We start from the raw sequence: 22,123 nt of genomic DNA on the forward strand, positions 1-22,123 counted from the left end.
TTTAAAATCATACATAATATACGCTTAAAAGAATTTTTTTCTCTTAATCTCGGAAATATGGTTCAGTATGTCTGTTCATTTACCTCCCTGACTCCTGTTGTTTCTATTTCAGATTCTCAATTAAGATCCTCAAATCATCAGGATAGAGTAAACCTTATGCAAACTGACCACGTGGCTTGGTAAAGGCTGCAATCTGAGTGTTGGGTTCCTTAAAAACGTTTGGGAGAAAAACCGAGTATAGTTTTTATCCCAACTTCAACATTCAACACACAATATTCAGTTCCCAATTTTCCAGTCCTTAAGCAAGTAAATGTTCTATTCACATCAGAGGAAAGGCCGCTTACAGAAGAGCTGAAGAATGCAAGCCTTGATATCCTTAAATTGTAAACCATGTTTTAACATAAAGAGCATAAAAAGTTGCTTTTCGATTTCTGTAATCAAGTTAATGAAGGATCAGTAGTGTATTTGGCAAGTAGTTCTGTTATGTGTCCATCTCTCTTGATTGAAAAAGGCAAAGAAGAATTAAAAAAAAAAAAAAAAAACTGTCCTCTCCTTTGGCCCGAATACCAAAGGGACAGTCCTGAGTTGCTGGCCAAGTCTGACTTTTTCTCTCTCTCTCAGGAACTGCTGGGATGCTCTATAAAAAGATGTCAGGAGCACCAGCCTGGGAAAGTTGAATGCCCCAAATGCCCTGCATTGCCTATAAGTACAAATGAAAAATGTTAAAGATAATTTAAAAACAGGAAAGACCTTTTGCAAAATGCTTGTGATTTATTGCTGTGGATTGTGCAGATCTTTATCAATTACTCTCACGCCATTTTATTCAAAAACTATTGTAAACTATGAGTTGGCATGTTGCTGCATACGGAAAAAAGGCATTAATCAACTCTAAATAAACAAGTGCAAGATCTATCCAACAACTATGAAGTAGTTAATACATTTTTAAGCAATTTTTTTTTTCCCCTAGAAAAAGAAGTCTAAAAGAGTGGTGCTTAATTATCTGGACTCCTCTGTGCTGGGCTCCCTTTTGATTGTATTAATGAAGCAGCTGGCCCATTGTTTCCCTTTAATTCCTCTATTGTTTTAAGAATATGTCACAGCTCTTTATTCTTTTATCAGGTGCCGTGCAGGAGGATCCACACAATGCCTCACACTCCTACTGTATTTGCCAGTGCACAAAGGAGCCTCCGCGGCGGTTTGCAGGGAAGGGGCACCGTAATTTATAGGTTCTCTTCTCGCACTGCTCCACTGTCCAGAATTTCAACAGTATTGGATTTGAATTCATTATAAAATTTATATTAAACAATGTGGCGACGTATAGATATCTATACATACTGTGTTAACATCAAAACCCTGAGATCCGGGCAGTAACACTTGTGATGCTGGAATAGGGCATTTGTTTAGCTTTTAGGGAATTACTCTGACCAGTCGCTTCCCAGTTATGAAAAGGTTACATTTCACAAGCGGGCCTCATGTTGGATTTTTCAAATTATTTAGTTAGAATTAAAGAAGGCAATGACCAAACAAGTAAGTAGGCCTCTTTCCTCCACTTCCAGAAACATAATGTCCTGGTGAGTGTGTGTGTGTGTGTGTGTGTGTGTGTGTGTGTGTGTGTGTCCTCCACTTCCAGAAACATAATGTCCTGGGGTGTGTGTGTGTGTGTGTGTGTGTGTGTGTGTGTGTATTAAACAGCCCACTTATCCCCCCAGAGAATGGCTCTGATTTAATGATTTACTTGGGAGCCTAAGATGTATCATGATTTCCTCGATAGACCACTATATTATCTTTATCAACTAAACTCTGATCATCAATTGACCATCTTCTTATTGCACATCTTAAGAACTCAAAATGCCATAGCAATAAAGTATATAATATAACATTTTTCTGCCAGGGTTAGTTTAAAATGCTGGTTCGTTTCCAAATATCTGTGAAAATCCACACAAAAATTCACCCATGATAAAATCATCTCGAAGCTCTGATTCACTTAGACTTTCCCTTTTTACACAAGTGGGGTTTTTTCTTTCTTTTTTTTTTCCCTTGTCAAACGTCTGTATTTGGGAACTGTCTTATTGATTTTCTCCCCCTAGAGCTCCCGGTCTAATAAAGAGAGGTTAGACTTAATGACTTAATGCTATGCAGTAAAAGTTACGAACTTGGACTTTCAGAAAAGCCCTTAGCTTAAATGATGATTGCAAGCATCTGTCCCCTTTTGTATTGCTAGGTGAGTGTGTGGGGGTTGGTTTTTCTGTTTTCTCTTTAGCTTAAAATAAAGTTTCAAACTGGTACCCCTGTCTATTTGCTTAAGGCCCCTTATCCTGCTCCATGTGGCGGTCGAGTCGTACAAAACCTAAATGTGATTTAATTGGTTCAATTTGCTGTACATTTTTATGCTAAGCTTGGGTTCGTATCTTGATAAGCCCAGACGTAGTTTAGCTCGAGGTTTACAGCTTCATGCTGCTTGTATTCCCTTATTTTTACAAAGCAAGCGTCTATCAATCACACAGATAAATTAGAAAGAAGCATGTATAGACATAACACATGGGAAAGATTTTTCAGCGTGCTATGTAATTTATTAACCTGATTTTTACCATTGTAAGAAGCCGCGAATTGCAGATAGCATGGACGAAGTTAAATGCTTTTATACCGGATACATTTTGCTTATACAGAACTCTATAGGTATGGCCGAACAATATAATTGAAGCTTTGTCAGCTCTGTAACCTAGCAACAGATGATACTGTTAGGTTACCGAATCGCTCCTGGTTGACAAGTAGGGAGTATTTTTGTGTTTATCGTGTTTGCTAATGATGGGATCCTTTCCAAAAGGCTTGTCTTAATCTTAATTAGAGTTTATCGGCGGAGGTCTGCATGACATTGTGCAGACACTGATTTCATAAATAATAAAAAAGTGCAAGTGAAAAATTTGGCAGGATGGGGAGATATTTAAGGCCACTCACTGCTTCTAGTAAGAAGAGTGTGAATTTCCAAAATATAATCGAGTTTGAACTGTGACTCTACTTCTTTGTTATCGAAACTCGTGGTACACTTCACCGCAGTTTTGACAGCAATTATGAGAAAAATGTATAAGCTTCCTGTTAGGAACCGTATCGGTTTGTAGGGGAACTTTGATCGTAGACATTACTTAGAACAGCAAGTACGTGGTGTTTCGAGAACGTCAAGGCCTTAGTAGTTACTACTTTCTGTGGAACCTTGAGTGTATCTGCCCTCGACTTGTGACAGGGGCGGTGTGTGGGTGTGGAGACTGGGGAGAGTGACCGTGTTGGCAGCTTAGGAGGCAGACAGAGCGAGGCTCCTAAAATAACCTTTGCGTTTGGAGAAAGCCGGGAAGGTATCAGGTAGCTGCCTCGGGGCCTGATGTCTGCGATAAAGGCTTCAGGCCCAGGCAGTAGGAGTGGGATTGTAGTGCTCTGCTTTGCACAATAAGATCTTGTACAGTTTGGGAGGGATGTGGCATCACTGATCATTTCTAATAAGCTACAACTCTTTGAAATAATAAAGGATTAAACGTTGTAAAACAGAAGAGCATTCCCAGTTTTACTGAGTTCCTCTCACTTGCAAGATGATGCTAAGTCGCGACATCTGTCCCCTTTCTGGCTTTCTCTTCCTTTCCACTCATCGTTCCCATATCCTTCAACTATTAGGGCGAAGGGGATATTCAAAGCTATTTTTAAATGTCATTTTTCTGAGTATCAAAATGGACATCCCTCTGCTGGATTGTTTGAACACATCCGTGAAATATTTTATTATCAAGAAACTTTTTGTTCATAGAGTCTCATTTTTTCTACCCTATACAAGCTGCAGCCCTATCCAGTTTGGCTCAGTGGTTAGAGCATCAGCCGGTGGACTGAAGGGTCCCAAGTTCGATTCCGGCCAAGGGCACAGACCTTGGTTGCAGGCTCAGTCCCCGTCTCTAGTCGGGGGCCTGCGGAAAGCAACCAATCGATATGTCTCTCTCACATCGATGTTTCTCTCTCTCTCTCTCTCTTCCACTCTCTCTGAAAAGAAATGGAAAAATATATCCTCGAGTGGGGATTAAAAAACAAAAACAAAAACCTATAGATGCCTTACACTCCTGCCAGTGATTCCTAACTGTAGGGGTGATGATAATTGAGAGGGTATCTAGCCTAAGGCTGTGATTTTATATGATGTAGGTAAAGCGAGTTGTCAAAATTGCACAGTAACTAATAATCAATTCAAGACTAGAACTAAAGTTTCTTACCCTCCAGTCAAATGCTCCTTCTAGTTCATCTTTGCACTGAGGACAAGTAAATTTTCAGTGATTTTGGGTGACAGCCATAATTCATAATTATCATGTCGTCTTTTAATCAAAATCATTTGCTCTGGAATGGCTATGCAAATTTGTAAGGGTTTTATCAATTAAACATATATGATATTGCCATATGTGCACCCAACACCTTTACATAATTCTAGTTGTGTTTATATCAATATATCTCAAATGTAGATTAATACATTGAAAATCCTGTTGGTTTAAGTCTAAGGCGTTAAGCATACTACCCCTGAAAGCTACAGAAAACGTGGTTTAGATTTATTACGTTTCATATCCATAGAGAGTTGACAGGAACTGACACTCAGAGCACAGGCAGAAACCCAAACCAGCAGAGTAACCAGCAACTCGCAATTCTCAGGTCTATACAAGCATCCAAAATTTATTCAAGTGAAAATGGTTAATGTGGCCAAATAAAGTAAACTCCGTCTCATTCCACTAGGGACTGAGCTTTCAAGTCGTAGTTGATAAGTAGCTTTACTAGGGAAACTGGGAGGGGAGAAGACCTTGCTCTTGTTTGTTTTGAACCATCTCATATGAAAAGCATTTTGTGAAAACTATATTCCCATCCTTAGCTATGGCTAAAAAAAAACTTGTACAAATATTTTGGGTCACAGTGGATGTTTTTTAGTGAATAAACGGTACTCTTATTTTATTCCAATGTCTTTATTGTGGTAGAATATATACATGACATAAAATTTGCTATTGAAACTATTTTTAAGTGTACAGTGCATTGGCACTAAGTACATTAACAATGTTGTGCAAACATTGCCACCACCCATCTCCAGAATTGTTTTCATCTTGCAAAACTGAAACCATACCCATTAAGCAGTAACTCTCTATTTATTTCATGTCTCTTTGATTTTGAATACTCTAAGTATAAGGGGAATGATACAGTATTTGTCCTTTCCTGACTAGCTTATTTCACGTAGCATCATGTCCTCGAGGCTCCTCGATTTTGTAGTATTGTCAGACTTTCCTTCCTTTTCAAGGCTGAATAATATTCCACTGAATGCTTATTTGTTCTTCTGTCGATGGACTCCTGGGTTGCTCCCATGTTTGAGCCATTTTTAATATTGCTGCACTGAACATGGGTGTGCAGATATCTCTGAGACCTACTTCCAGTTCTCTGGGTCATAAGGTAATTCTGTTTATACGTTTTTGCGGAGATGCCACTGTTTTCCACAGTGGTTGTACCATTTTTCACTCATCAGCTGTGCACAGGCTTCCAGTTTCTCACATCCTTGCCAATACTTGCTATTTTCCGGTTTGGGGTTTTTTTTGTTTGATAGTGGTGCTCTCATTCTAAAGCCAAATAGAATAGCTTGCGATTTGTTTCCATTACCATGAGGTCAGTCAGTGGAGATACCAAAATAACTAAATATCAACATGATTTAGCATTTTCATGCACTCGGATTGCTGCTTAATCAAGATGACTGCTACTGCCTTCCATTCAGTTGTAAGTCAGAGTTGGCCACGTTTACCCAGCTCTAGAAGCAGTAGGGTAGGAAACCGGGTTTTTTTGCCTCTTCAGCCCTAAGTTGATTGCTGGAAACTGTTTCTAACTAGTCCAGAGACAGTATGTGATCCACAGATGGATGGAGCCTTCATCTTTTCTTCTGCAATGAGTTAGCTCTTACCAGTGTAACGCAGACACATTTGCTCACTGAATTCATAGGTTTGTCTTTTCTCTCTGGTAAGATTTCTTGGATTTAGCAGGGCTGTGAGAAATGTCACACTTAGAATATTTTATTTTAATCAGTAATCGAAACTATGTGACAATACTTGGGATATCTCTCATTATAAATAACTCCCTCAAGTTGCACACTCTACACTCACCATCTAAAAAAACTCGGCCAAATGGTTTCAAAGAGCCAGCCCACCATTTGTGCGGTTTCCATTCTCTTGGTTCCTCTAAATTTTCCAAACATAGATTCTCCCTATCTTTAAATGATTCCATGTCCTCTACCCACATCTTAAATGTTGAGATTCCCCAAGTTTCCATCTTTTGTCCTAGTCACACTGTACTCTTCCTGGGTCACCACAGCAGTGTAAAGATCATCACAGTCATTGAGAACTTGCCGATGACTTCCGAAACATTTCCTCCAGCCTTACGTCCCCTCCAACTTCCACCTGCCTCCTAGATACATTCCCCCAACAGTCTCTCACATACCTCAGAAGTTACATTTTCAAAGCAGAAGTCAGTATTTCCATACATACACACACACATGCGTATGTTCAACACACGTGCACATGCATGGTTGGGCTTTGGAGCTGGGCACACAGATGTCCAAGTCATGGTTCTGCCACTGACCACATGTGTGGCTTTGGGCAAGTTCATTAACCTCGCCAAGCTTCAGTTTTGTCAACACTAAAATAAGGAAAATATCACCTGCTTCCCTGAGTAACTGACAGGATCAGAACAGAAATACATAAGCCACCAGGCCTGTCTGGCCCAAAGTGCTCCTCACCGGTGCCAGTTGTGTCCTTGTTGTCTTAACGCTACTTGTTAATATACCAGCTTTACTGCCACATTAATGGCATCACCCTCATCTGGTTTCCCAAACCAGAAACCTTTGTGTCATTTTCAGCAGCTGCTTTTCTCTTACTCGTCTCACAAAATCACCCCACTCCTCGCTCAGCCCAGCTCGCGGACGCGGCTCTTTTCTCCCACACCCGCTGCACTTCTCGTAACTGCACCACAGCTCTATGACTGTTACAGCAGCCTCCAGATGGCCTCGTGGTAACGCTTCCAACTCCTTCGGTTCGCTCTCACTCCCCTGAGATCGTTATACTGGAGGGAGGGGAAGCCCATGTCAAGAATGTGTTCCTTCATTCACTCAAATAAAAATGTACCATCTCCCCCACCATGAGCCCAACATAACTGTTCTGTGTTACATTCAAAGCTGTCTCACCCTTCTTTAAACTCTTGGTGGGAGGAAGCCCTGATTTGTAATGTTTGCCGTTTCCAGTGGCAAATGCTAGAGCTCTCACCGTGGCAGATTTCAGGTTACCTATGGGATAGCAACCAGCACACAGAATTCCTGCCGACTGACCCTTCTGCTCTGTCATCCAGAACAGGCTGGCTCCAGCACACCACTGCTCATAGCCCACCTGTCCTCCCTCGGACCCCGAGCCCCAGTTTGCTGGCCTCCGAGCCATTCTCAGGACCATCCGGCCTTCCCTGGTCCTGCGCTTGCAGCATGGTGCCCCTTTATGTGCCAGCAGCAGTGAACCTCCCCACATGCCTCTGCTACGGTCCTTCCGGTCTTCATGAGTCCATCAGAAAGCACCTCGGATGGCCAACCTGACTCCCCCAAGAAGTTTCAGTTACTCATTCCTCTCACGTTTTCTTTAGCATTAAGGGTGACACCCACCACGTGGGATTGTAATCTCTCTGTTTGCTCGTGTGCATTATAAATGTATAGCTGTGTGTGAAGCCACGGCACCCAGCTGGCACGCAGCAAAGCTGGCGAATGAATGACTTGAAAGATTCAGTCCTAAGACAACTGACTTCTCATCACGTCTGCACGGTACATTTTTATTCTAATTCAACCTCTAAAAAGATATGCTCTGACTAAACCATAAAAGGAGATAAAGTGATAAAGATAATAAAATGTGAAGCATTACTGAGTATGTCTGAAACCACAGGTATGCATTACAGCTGCCAGGCTGCTTAATATCACAGGGAAATCATTTTATGCTTGCTTTTCTTTGCACTTAATATTTGTCAAGATTATTTTATTTATTTATTGGGGCTTTTGGGTTCCAAGTGTGAGCTCGAGTAGTGAATCCTCCTTGTACGTAGCTCACTGCTGTGGTAAAGCTTGGCTGTGAGTGGAACCTTCTCTAAAAACTCGATTTCTCCTGGGTAACTGAGTTCAAAACTTCCCTTTGATGAAAAATAGCCAGAGCTGCATTTACCAATGATGTAAATTTATTATTAATGGTAAAGTATTACTAATGATGTAAGTAATGCCATTCATCACAGGAATCCAGTGACTCAGAAAGGCCAGGCTCTGAAAGAAACCTGAATGGAAGGGCCTTGCTCTGCCCTCCGCACCTCTCTATCACACAGACTCTCTTAATAAACTGTGTCCCCCAGGAAAGGGTGGGTGCAAGTGGTCACCTCTGTCTACAGCTCTCAGTAGTTTGGATCTTGTTTGTACATCAGAGAAGGCATAGCTGCCGATGGCAGGAACCATCCAGGGAGAAGTGTCACCAGAAATACCACCACTTAGCACGGTGAACGCTCATTGACTGCACTAGGATGCCGTTTAGCTTCTCTGTTTGTAAACAAATAAATCGGTGCCAAAGTGAATCTGTTCCTCCACTTTGGTAAATGTGTTGTGCTTTCAGGTACAAGTTTCACTTAGAGTCAAAGTGGAAATAAAAAGTTAAGTTGTTTTTCTAGTCTTTCAGTATAGCTGTGTCTCACTTTGACACTTTCACACTCCTTTGAAGTCTGTACTCTTAGCTTTATTTTCTCTCTACCATCTATTGTCGTGGAAGGTGTCTTCGTTTGTTTACCTTGAAAACTTAATCAGCTGGTTTAATCACTTGTCCAAGTTTCCTCTGAGACAGTGTCCCAGGTCCTTCTGTGCAACTCTGCCCCGAATCGTATGGTGGTGTTATCTTTTCCACCAGATTTTTACCACGAGTTGTTTAAAAACTACAATCTCTTTGAGGGTGGAAAAAATGAGGTGTAGTAGAAGAGACAGTAATGCTGAAAGATAAAAAGCAATATTATCAGAATGGGTACAATTTTTGCTTGCTTAATGAATACAATATATAGCTTTGCAATATATACACAAGGAGGGGGAAAAAGCTTTGTAACATATCAAGTATGCCACGTTATTTCAGCCATAACTGTAGAGGATACGTATCTAGGCCTGAGAGTGTAGATAACAAAATATAAGTGCTTTGCCTGTCTAAACATGCTAAATAAATGAGCCTTCGCTATCTCATCCCAATACGTTAGAAGATGTACTTGCCTAGTTAATTTTCTTTTTAATGCACCACACGTGAGCATTTGAAACGCCGAGCCAGGGTGTATCTTAGTGTTTGAAGAAAGAGTTCTTTTCATTTAAACAAATCTTTATTTAAATAGGCCTTTTTGAAAAGCATCTTTGGCGTATCTTTTTCTCAGGAAGTTCCATCAGGGTAAATGGAGATAAAGGAGCCACATTATAAGGAACATTATATAAGTAAAGATTAAAAAAAAAAAAAAATGTCCAAAGACATAAAGAGTGTCAAACTAACCGAATATAGTTTTAACTTTCTAGATTTTAGGCGCTTTTGTTCACTTGTTTTGCAGTTTGGGGGCATCTGGTATTGATATAATAAAGTATTTTAGGAAGAGTGTGTGAGGGAGGGAAAGAGGGAGACAGAGGGGGATACAACGTCTTCTATAAGGTACAGAAGAGTAACTTCAAAGACCTGAGATATTTTTGTGGTGGGATGGCTACCATGCTTTCTCTTGGCCTGGTGCCATGTGACAATGGCTTGGCCAACGACCAAGGGAAACCCAGAAGGCAGAGGTGACAATACTCCCCACCGATCATGTCTAGACTTGGTTCCCAGGCTTCTCCTGCTGACCCCTGGACAGCTCGTTTAATGCCACCAGCAGAATTTCCCACGTGGGGAGGGCGGGGGGAGCGCAGTGCCGCTGTGACCTGGATCAGACCCCCCCCAGCAGGGACTGACGTGGAAAACACCAGAAGGGGCTGCCGACCCGTCCAGCGTGCAGCAGGCCGAGCTTTCCGCGCCAGGTCATCTCTCTCTCTCCTTCCCAGGGGGCCAGCTGTGGTGCACGACCACGAAGGCCATCGCCGAGGGCGAGGAGCTCGTGGCCTTTGCGGTGGACTTGGACTCCAGGCTGCAGGCTGCGGGTCAGATGACGCTCACGGAGGGGATGTACCCGGCGCGCCTGCTGGACTCCATCCAGCTGCTCCCCCAGCAGGCCGCCATGGCCTCTATCTTGCCCACAGCCATTGTCAACAGTAAGTGCTGAGCGCAGTGGCCCCGCGCGGTGGCTTTGTGGTGGTGACGGTGTTTCTGGGAAAGCAGAGAATGTCCGCTGACAGGCAACCAGGGACAGACGTTTTTCTCCAGTGTTGTGATTTCAGTTTATCTGCTCTGTGTGTGTGTGCGCGCTTCCCATGTGAGCATAAAAAGAATACTTACATTCATTCATTTCAGGCTGGATCCCTGCGTGTCACACACAAAAAGCTGACAGTCTAAACCAGCTAAACAACCTTCAAGGCTACTTAGCTATGAGAAGCCCAACAGCTTTCTCAATGCCCTCATAGCAGAATGATTGTGATATTCTTTAAGGGCAATAGAGTTAAAAACTTAAAAAGAATGCAGTTCAGATTTTGACTAGACACACTAATGAAGAGAAAGTTTAGCCTGGATAAATCAGGACACCAGCTAATACCAAAAGAAAAAAAAAAAAAGGTACGAATAGAAAAAAATACATACAAGCTTAGGATACTTTAAATGGAGAATTTTTAGATATGCCCTGGCAAATATTCTTTTATATTTTGTTAAAATGACTATTGAGCTCAGATTGTATTCCTTGAACACACACAGTGACACTTTATGTGACAGAAAATCAGTGATCTAGGAGTCTGAAGATCTGAGTTATACACTCAGCTCTGCTTTTATCTAGTTCTGTGAGAAAACATGAGTAGCAGTTACATCTTGAGAGGAGAATAGATTCTAAAGCTAGTAGGCAGGTGAAATATTACATTTAGTCAGAAATGTCCTTGAAAAATCCCTGAGACTCTGAATGATGTGGAAGAGAAACCTAGAGCCTGCAATGTTGTCTTGATATTAAAATATACTTACATATATTTACATATGTATATATGTTCAACAGTAATTACGTTCTTGCTGTAACAGTCTCCTTTAGAATAATGAAATTCTCAGGTGTACCTAGAATTCATCTGCATCCAACCAGTGGATCCAGTGGACCCAACCCAAGCTACCATTTTTTTATTTCCCTAGTATGTAAGTGTAGTTATTTTCTTTATTGGACTTTGATTCAGATAATGAGGAACATGAAATAACAGAGGCCCAACTTGAATCTGAGGCAAAAAAGTTTGCTCCCAGGGACACTAGGAGTAGCTTATATTACTGCGAAGCTCCGATGCGAAAGTATTAATTCTAAGTATATGTGAGGTTATACTTTGCTTGCTTTCTATAGCAAGGCAACTATTAATCCCAAGTAAATCGGCATAGGCGCATACAGCCTTCATTCTCATTCTGAAATTAGCTAATTGGTTAAACTCCTCCCGCTTAAACGGACCTTTATTAAACAACGTGGCCCTCTTAATAGTGTAAATGTAACTAATTTGGAGGGAGGAGCTAAGTAATGGACAGCAGAAGCATATAATGTTATCTATAATTTTAATTAGAAATTCTATATTGCACTTGCTGTCCTTACGTGTCATTCACTAGAATCTGGTCCTTAGTTTTCATTTTATCTCCTCAACACCATCTCCTTCACTATCATGGGTTTCACTGACTATATACAATTCACAAATCACAAGTCAGGTGTTTTTGCCAAGTTTTAGACCCCTCTTGCCACCTTTCCCATGTTCCTCTGTATTTCTTACAGGAATTTCAAATTCTGCATATGTAATGTGACCATATATCTCAATATGGCTGGGTCACTCCCAGCTTATAGTGTTATCTGGCATCCCTCTGATCCGTGCCCCCTTTTATTACTAAACTGTGAGGTTTGTTCAATACAGTGTATTTGTCACCCAATATGTGCTCTAGCCACAACTCATTACCTCCCCATCATCTGTGCCTTGTAAAAATGAGCGACAGAGAAATGCTAACAAGAAGCCTAGGAATGGAGCAGACACCTTGCCGTCTGCCCCAGGAACCAAATTGCAGAGCAGTGGTCACCACTTGCAGTCAGTTCTACTCCCTAAATGCAACTTTCCGCCCTCTCTGCCCCCTTGCCCCGCTGTGGCCTATGGAAGTGATCCCACCAGGTTCCACTCACAGCTCACCCACTTACGAGACCGTGAGCGAAGTTGCTCAACCTCAGTTTCCTCGCCTGTAAGTGAATGAAGGGGAAAATACACACACGGAGAAATTTTCTATCAGTGGGTACATGAAAATACATACCATAGCACGACTTAATAAATATTACGTGACTTTAGCTGCAACACAAGCTGTCATATCTCACTTAGTTTACCACACGACCTCCTACCAGTCATGAGTCTTCCAAATTCACTACCTTCAAAACTCGACTCCTATGATTCTATAATATCTTATTCTGTCAGCCTCCTGCTTAAAATGACTCAATGATTCTCCATAACTGTTGAGTTAAAAAATCTAAACTTCTTAAGAGAGCTTACAGGGTGTGTGATAGCCTCTCCCTGCCTTCTACAAACTCTTCGGCCCGCTTCCCACCTCGCCCCTTGCCTGAGCGGCACAGCCTCCCCGCCTGGCCCAGGCCTCCTTCAGCCACCTGGGCTTTCCCTGGGCTGTTCCCTTGGTCAGCAAGGCCCAGCCCTCTTCTCCTGCCCGATTTCATTCCTCATGCCTGGGCTAAGGCATGTCATCACCTTCCCTCTAATCCCTTACCTGACCCCCTCCTCCCGCCACCAGATGAATTCTCTCACCAGCCCAGTGCGTGTTTTCCGTGCCTAACGCACCCCTGGGATACCTCCTTCCTCGTGGTCATCACGTGCTAATTTAATCATCTCACCACTTGTTCATCAACTCCAGGAGACCTTAAGCAACATAAGGACAGCTGTGCGGTGTTTCATTTTCACACCCAACCCAGCATAGGGTCTGGCTCATAGTAGGCTCTCTGTAATTAATTTACTAAATGAAAAGATGATGTCAGGGGTTGGCATCAGAGCTAACTTTAGTTCAGCCATTGATCCTTACATTTTAATCAACCAGATAAACCAATTCATGTTGCTGTTTATAAATGCATGTATTTCTAAACCATCAATACAATGTAAACAGTTTAAAGGTAATCTCTTGTGTTTTTATTGAATGCTGGGGCCTCCTGCAGCACCGCTTTCTAAAGCCTCTGTGGGAAGGTAAATTGCATTGAGTGTACCGTGTCCTAGTCCTGCTCTGTGGAACAGCATCCACAACTGCACTCATCGCTCACGGTCCGATGGCTGGATTCAGAACCCGAGAGCAGTCTCTGGGACAAATTGAACCAAATATTCCCTCACCCCCAAATGGGCAGCAGCCAATGTGCCCTGTGTTTTTGTCTGCAGAGGACATATTCCCTTGCAAGTCCTGTGGCATCTGGTATCGGAGTGAGCGGAACCTGCAGGCCCATTTGATGTACTATTGCAGCGGGAGGCAGAGGGAGGCAGCTCCAGCGTCGGAAGAAAGTGAAGACAGTGCTCCTCAGACGGCCAGCCTGTGTCCCTTCCCGCAGTGCACCAAGAGCTTCTCCAACGCCCGAGCTCTAGAAATGCACCTGAATTCACACAGCGGTAAGTGCCTCCCGCGTTTCCTCTTTTGCTCCAGGGGACTCCGTTATTTCTCTGCATACAAACATGCATACATACATCTGTATCTAATTGTTTCTATAAATAAAATCAAAATCTAACTTTCTGTCACTTATATTCTACTTAGAGAACTTGGGTCTGAATTCTTGTTTAACAACTACTGTCCTCAGATCGCAGGCCAAATCTTTTTTTTTTTTTCAACTGAAGTAAAGCAGCATCATTTGAGAAAGTCTCAGTACCCTTTGTACATTGTCATTAGTATTCATTGATTTAAGTGTCGAGTGATCTTTGCAAACTGACCATACTGTTTCCCACATGGCAGGAAAAAAATAGCAGGTGCATAAAAGTAAGTATTTGCTGAATTGGAATAAAGCTGTTATTTTGATAGGTCCAATTAAAATCCCACGAGAGAAATGAACTCTTAAATATGGATCTATAAAATGCTCTGCACTTCCAAAGTGTGCATCGTAACAGCTTAGTTGATTTTATGACATAAAACCACTTTTAGTCCTTTGTTTTAAAATTCCTTAAGAAAAATTAGGCTGAAAAACAAATGGTGTTTGGTTTTTTTTAAAGCCCACTTTTAGGCAACCATTCCCATTTGTTTTGGAATTGTATGACCAATTGTTAGTGTCATCACATAGTATTCTAATTTTCCTAAATTTTTAAAATTGAAGCTAATTAAATATAATTATATTAACTTTATATATTTCTAGGAACATTCTTGGGTGGGGCAAACCAAGGTTTGGGAATCACAGCTCTTCAGCACATATAATACAAATATTGTGGGCTATTTCCAAGTGACTATCTTCACTTGGGTTTTTGCTTGGGTTGAATAAATGAACAACTGAAACTGGTGCTGAGTTTTAAAAAAAGCACTGGCTCCAACCTCCAATGTTCTCGTATAGCCACTGCACAAACTTTCGTCTTTGAACCTATAGGAACAGTCAGTTTCCTTTCCACTCATTCCCGTCTCCTGCACATGAGCTGTCTTCATGTAGGTGATTAAGCAGGAGAAGCAGAAACAGGTTGGTTGTCTCAGATGGTGAATCAAGTCAGGTACAAAACAAAAACAGATATCGAGGGATCTTTTCAGCTGCATAGAAAAACAAGTATTGGATTAGTTAAGGAGAAAGAGAGACAGGGATAGGAGTTCTTTTTTATCGCTTGCTATAGGACTGGGCTTTCTCTGGTATTTTTTCACCTTATAAATATAAAAGGCAATTCTCATTTTAGTCTGGAGTGCAGAGAGGATGAACCAAGCCTGATTTAACCATAAACCAACAAATGGGATCTAGATTTAACCTTAGTAAATAAAAATGTCTAGATCCCAATTCCAATTTATTGGGGGAAAGGGATCCCCACCCCACCCCACCATCAAGCAATTATCTGGAATCCAACTGAGTGTCCTGAAATTCAACTCAGTTCTGACACTATCTACCCAGAGATAGCACCAGATCCCACAGGTCAAGGACTCAAGACAGCCCCACCCCAGTTCAGATGTCAGTTGCAAGTCCAGAGTGTTACCCGTGCATCTGACTAACTGGTGGCTATAAATTGGAGATTGCCAAGACCCCTTCTTTGGGATTGATTGATTGATTGATTGATTGATTGGAGTGGCTCACAGAACACAGGAAACCTGTTTACTCACTAGATGGCCAGTTTATTATAAAAGGAAATAACTCTGGAGCAGACAGATGGAAGAGATACATAGGGCAAGGTATGGGGAAAGGGCGAGGAGCTTCCTGGCCTCCTCAGACTATGTGATTCTCACCTAATCTACACGTACAACAGCCCTGAAGCTCTCTGAACCCAATCCTTTTAGTTTCTTATGGAGGTTTCATTACATAGACATGCCTGATTAAATCATTGGCCGTTGGCTGCTGAACTTATTCTCCAGCCCCACTACCAGCTCCCAAGAGGCTGGGGGCAGGGTAAGACTGAAAGTTCCAACCCTTTAATCACAGGCTTCCTTTTCCTGCCAGCAGGCCTCCCCATCCTTAGGTTACCTAGGGGCTTTCCAAAGGTCGACTAACATAACAAAAGGCACCTTTATCACTCTTATCACAGGAAATTCCAAGGGTTTTAGGAGCTGTGAGCCAGGAACCCTGGACAGAGGCGATATAGATATAGATAGATGATAGATAGATAGATAGATAGATAGATAGATAGATAGATAGATAGATAGATAGATGATAGATATAGATATAGATATAGATATAGATATAGATATAGATATAGATATAGATATAGATATAGATATATCTATAAATACACACACATATATATATGAGTGGCCAAAATATATTTCTTAGAAATCACATTATCGCAGTGAGGTTTAACCACCAGTCATTAGTAATATTCAAAATAATTAATAACTGACTAGAAACAGGCTGTGGTGATCAATCAGCATGGATATTGGTCTGAAATGACTGTATACTGGTATCTACCAGCTAACTATCAGCCCAGGATAGAGATAAACCATGTTCAGCAAAACCAATGAATAAAATTCTAGATTTGCACCAAAGATAAGTTAGTTTATTAATTACTTTACAAAATGGTTCCTATTTGGATTGTTTTGAATAAAGGCCTAATCTAGTTCACTGAGAATTATTTGATTTGCACGCAGTTTATCAATATCAATTCCCATGAACGCCTGCTTCTTGCTAATGTTGAACATAGTATTCTAGTAAAAAGTTCCTGGGTTGGAAATTATAAAGTCTGAGGTTTAGTAATGGTTCCACTACTGAATAGCTCAATTACCTTAGCATCTTTGAGCTTGTTTCCTGACCTGTGAAATGGAGACAGTGATGCGATAATACGGATGAAAGTGATTTGGAAACTGTAAAGGGCTATTACTATTATCACACATGGTGAAAGGTACCACAAGAAAAAAAGTTAACATCACAAATTGTTGCTGGTGAAAAATGGGTTCTTGCAATGTCACAAAAAAAGAAATTTCAAAGGGCACATGCATGGGAGAAGTTTAAAGGTAGTGGCAAGATTTACTGGGGTGAAGGGAAATAATACTCCCTAGGGGATACAGAGGGCAGAGAGGGCAGGCTCTAGCAGCTACTGCTGAGAGATCCCTGGTACTCCTCCATATATTCTCTTCATTTTTCAGAATGAGCAGGATTGCTTTGAAACTATCCAACCTACTTCCTGCCCCCCCCCCATTTTGCGCTGGGCCCTCCCCAGAACCAGTCCCTTTCCTGGACCTTCTGGGGCTCTCTGCCCTTATCCAATCTGACTCTTTCCCCAGCTAGGCTCTGCCCCTTGATGTCAACATTTTGGCCTCTACTGTGCATGTCCCAAAGTCTGGGTGCGCCATCTGGTTTCTACTGCCCATGTGCCTAGCAAAGAAATTTCCCCTGCTGTTCTTACGCCTCCTTCTGTAATCCTGGCTAATGACCGACCGGTAACCAATTCTTCCTGCCCACTTCTTGGAAGGAGGCAGTTGTTCCCTGGGGAGCCTATGAATACTGTGGTTTCCTAGTGAATGAGGCTTAATGTCTGAATCAGCTCCCTAGTTTATTAGGCTTAATGTCTAGTCCCCTTTGCTCCTTTCCTTCATTAATAACTAGCTAACTACCTACACTAACAAAATGAGATTCTGAAAGATTTCAGTTCATTCCTGTTGTGTGGAAGGCATCCGGTCATTAGTAAAGGTTCATATCATGACAAAGCCAACACATGAGGTTCTCAGTGTTCTTGTTTTGTATGCCTCTCCAGGAGTGAAAATGGAGGAATTCCTCCCCCCTGGTGCTAGTCTAAAATGCACCGTCTGTAGCTACAATGCCGATTCTGTGATCAACTTCCACCAACACCTGTTCTCCCATCTCACTCAAGCTGCCTTCCGGTGCAATCACTGCCACTTCGGCTTCCAGACTCAGAGGGAGTTATTGCAGCACCAGGAGCTCCACGTCCCCGGAGGCAAACTTCCCAGAGAAAGTGACATGGAACACTCTCCAAGTGGCACTGAAGACAGCTTACAGCCCACCACAGACTTGTTGACCAGGAGCGAACTCCCCCAGAGCCAAAAGGCCATGCAGACTAAAGACGCGAGCTCTGACACAGAGCTGGACAAGTGTGAGAAAAAGACTCAGCTCTTTCTCACCAACCAGAGACCCGAGATACAGCCTACAACAAATAAACAAAGCTTTTCTTATACAAAAATTAAGTCTGAGCCCTCTAGTCCAAGACTTGCCTCATCTCCAGTCCAGCCTAGCATCGGGCCTTCTTTCCCTGTGGGTCCTTTTCTCTCCCAATTTGCTTTTCCCCAAGATATCACTATGGTCCCTCAAGCTTCAGAGATCTTAGCCAAGATGTCTGAGCTGGTACACCGGCGACTGAGGCACGGAAGCAGCAGCTACCCTCCCGTAATTTACAGCCCCTTGATGCCCAAGGGGGCTACTTGTTTTGAGTGTAACATAACATTCAATAATTTGGATAATTACCTAGTGCACAAAAAACATTATTGCAGCAGCCGATGGCAGCAGATGGCCAAGTCCCCAGAGTTCCCTGGTGTTTCAGAAAAGATGCCTGAGGCTGTGAGTCCCAACACTGGCCAAACCTCCATAAACCTTCTCAACCCAGCCGCTCATTCTGCGGATCCTGAGAATCCACTTCTTCAAACGCCCTGCATCAATTCCTCCACTGTTTTAGATTTAATTGGGCCAAATGGGAAGAGCCACGACAAGGACTTTTCCACTCAAGCTAAGAAGCTCTCCGCCTCCAGTAGCAATGATGATAAAATCAATGGAAAGCCCGTCGATGTGAAAAATCCCAGTGTCCCCTTAGTGGATGGGGAGAGTGACCCAAATAAGACCACCTGTGAGGCCTGCAACATCACCTTCAGCCGGCACGAAACGTACATGGTCCACAAACAGTACTATTGTGCTACGCGCCACGACCCGCCGCTCAAGAGGTCCGCTTCCAACAAAGTGCCTGCCATGCAGAGGACCATGCGCACTCGCAAGCGACGGAAGATGTACGAGATGTGCCTCCCTGAGCAGGAGCAAAGGCCTCCGCTGGTCCAGCAGCGATTTCTTGACGTAGCCAACCTCAGCAGTCCTTGTACCTCCACCCAAGAACCCACCGAAGGCCTAGGGGAGTGCTACCACCCAAGATGTGACATCTTTCCAGGGATTGTCTCAAAGCACTTGGAAACTTCTCTGACGATCAACAAATGTGTTCCGGGAGTTTCCAAATGTGACACTGCTCATTCCAGTGTGGCCTGCCTAGAGATGGACGTGCCCATAGATCTCAGCAAAAAGTGTTTATCCCAGTCCGAGCGGACCAGCACGTCTCCCAAAAGGCTGCTGGACTACCACGAGTGCACAGTGTGCAAGATCAGCTTCAATAAGGTAGAAAACTACCTGGCCCACAAGCAGAATTTCTGCCCGGTCACTGCCCATCAGCGTAACGACCTGGGTCCACTCGACAGCAAAGTGTTCCCGAATCCAGAAAGCGAACGGGACAGCCCTGATGTCAGCTATGACAGAAGCATAATAAAATGTGAGAAAAATGGGAATCTGAAGCAGCCTTCCCCCAACGGAAACTTATTTTCATCTCACTTAGCCACCCTGCAAGGCCTGAAAGTCTTCAGTGAAGCCGCCCAGCTCATTGCCACAAAAGAAGAAAACAAACATTTGTTTCTCCCACAATGCCTTTACCCGGGGGCGATAAAGAAGGCCAAGGGAGCCGACCAGCTTTCTCCCTATTACGGGATAAAGCCAAGCGATTATATTTCTGGTTCTCTCGTCATCCACAACGCTGACGCAGAGCAAAGCACAAATGCCGAAAATGAATCCCCGAAAGGCCAGGCCTCCTCCAACGGGTGCACTGGGCCCAAGAAGGATCCCCTGCCCTTGTTGCCCAAAAACAGAGGCATGGTAATAGTGAACGGTGGGCTGAAGCAAGAGGAGAGGCCTGCCGCCAACCCCCAGCAGGAGAACGTTTCCCAGAACCCTCAGCATGAAGACGGCCACAGGTCCCCCTCCTGGATGGCCGAGAACCCCTTGGCCACGAATGAGAACGTCTCCCCGGGGATGCCCTCAGCCGAGGAGCAGCTGTCCAGTATAGCAAAAGGCGTGAATGGCTCCACCCAGGCTCCCACCAGCGGGAAGTACTGCCGCCTGTGTGACATCCAGTTCAACAACCTCTCGAACTTTATCACTCACAAGAAGTTTTACTGTTCATCACATGCAGCCGAGCACGTCAAATGAAATTACTAACTGAACAGACATCAGTCACCTTTGGTACAGTGTTTAGTATGTTGTTCTACCCAGTCCAGAAAAATAAAATCAAACGCAACAGAAACGAAAGCAAAAGCTGTTTGAATTACATCTGGGCAATCAGGAGATCATTCATTCTGGCTGAGTTGAAGACTTAAGGTGTAATTTCATTACAGTCCATTAGTAAAGTGTATTATTGGTGCCATTTTCAAAAACAAATTAATTTATTTTACCAGCAGTATTCATAGCTGTGGTTATGTTATTTTTTATTTAAAAACTTTATATTAAAGTCATTTGTAATGTTATTGTATAGTTATTGTGTAGCACATATGGTTTGCACTGTATAGTAGCTTTTAAAGAAAATAGTCACAAACAATACAGAAAAGCATTTTAGAAATAGCTTCAAAAGCACTTGTGTATCTTGAGTTCTTCTTATATGCTGTTGCAGATACACGTATATGCTAAAATATAACTTGCAAAGATGTTCTAAATACACATGCTATAAGTTCGCCTTAAGATTTCAATTCTTGGATAATCAGGCTCCGTTTGCACTTTATATTTTAGCAGATACAGTCTCTTAGTCACTAGGCTTTGCATTTGTATGTAGCCGTATGTTTTCGTCCATTTTCTTAATCTTAAACATGTATGTTAAATGAAGATGGCAATTTTTTTCTTGTATAGTACTTGTATTTTCTTTCGCTGATGCAGCTCTGTCTCAATTTTTAAACCTTTGCTGTTAAATGCAATACTTTATAAAGAATGAACAAAATTACTGGAAGCAGTATTGTAAGTAAATGAGGTAGTATTAATCAGTTTTATCTTTTGAAAGGCACAGTCTAAATCGAAACCCTGAACTCAATGCTGCAAGTATGAATTTAATTCATATATAAGATCTATTTAAGTATAATAGTAGCAATACTGCACCTGGTGATCACAAAGATAATGTTCTACTTCTGATAGAAATAATTTCTCAACAAATGTTGTTACTATGCATGTATATGGATGGAATAAAATTCCAGATTGTTGGAGAAATCTGGCATACTTTTTTTCTTTAAGATACAAGAGAAACCCTATATATCACAAGAATAGGTTCAAAACAGCATTAATAGCTATAATAACATGGTATCAACCAGTAAGGTAACAGATTGTCCTTTATATGTGCCTAATTAATATAACTTACTATATTAAAATGAACTGGAGACTCCAGGCTATGAATCTAGAAAAGCTCTTCATTATAATTATATATAATAAGCACTAAGTTTCTGTTCCCTACCCCCCTCCACCACTGTAACACAGAAAAAGAACAATTTCATGAGTGTCTAAAAGGCTTACGAAGACTATGTGCAAGAACTGGCACAAATGTTGATCAAATGCACCCAACTTTAGATGGAGTTTACCGGAGAAAGAGGTTTGCATTTTGAGGAGCAGAGAAGTGGTATCATAAAGTGATTCTGATGAGTAAAGACGCACAAATTTCATGCTCACAATTTGTGAAAGACTAGATTTCACACATCTCACTTGTACATTTGAAGGGTTTGCATGCTGAGGGGGATTGGAGAGCAGTGTGGGTCATGGACCTAATGGGCCCCCCGGAGGGGTTGAAATAAGATTCTGTAGGCAAGAGGACACCCATTGTCCATCAAAGACTGACTGCAGTCTACTGTGATTTTGGAAACATCCTGATTTGGAAAGGCAATGTCTTCTCCTGTGCCTGAGAAGCACTTTTTGCAGATAGGTTGTGATGCACCATTATTGTCCATGTTGGATTTGCATAGTGAACGTAAGGTGCTAGCCCCATAACGTAGAAACACTGTCACAAAACATTAAAAAAATGCCATGTTGTCAAGAACATTTCTCCAGTTGCTTGTTGAGAATAACTGTTTTTAAATATAAAATCTTAACCATAACTGATGTTTTCCATTTCAGGTGACTAATTAGTGAGGCGAACAGAATTGATATGCTTAGAGTTTTGCGGGTCCTTGGGGACCCACAGGGATGTTCATAAAGATCTGCCCACTTCTCAGATGGGAACTGGCAAGCCTGGGTAGTCTTAACAGGACTTTCTTCCCCAATCTCTCCTTTT

At 42.3% G+C, this 22,123-nt stretch overlaps 1 protein-coding gene across 1 annotated transcript in view; it reads left to right on the forward strand.

Annotated features, from left to right (window-relative positions):
* The window catches only part of ZFPM2 (zinc finger protein, FOG family member 2), a 365,534-nt gene extending 344,465 nt beyond the window's left edge, over positions 1-21,069 (forward strand). The window contains exons 6-8 of the mRNA XM_081116257.1: positions 10,100-10,306; positions 13,565-13,789; positions 17,537-21,069. Coding sequence (XP_080972383.1) covers positions 10,100-10,306; positions 13,565-13,789; positions 17,537-20,031 — 2,927 coding nt within the window. The 3' untranslated portion in view covers positions 20,032-21,069. The remainder of the gene's footprint in view (positions 1-10,099; positions 10,307-13,564; positions 13,790-17,536) is intronic.
* The last annotated feature ends 1,054 nt before the right edge of the window (positions 21,070-22,123 follow it).

The sequence above is a fragment of the Miniopterus schreibersii genome (genome assembly GCF_964146895.1).
Source record: "Miniopterus schreibersii genome assembly, chromosome: 17".
NCBI lineage: Eukaryota > Metazoa > Chordata > Mammalia > Chiroptera > Miniopteridae > Miniopterus > Miniopterus schreibersii.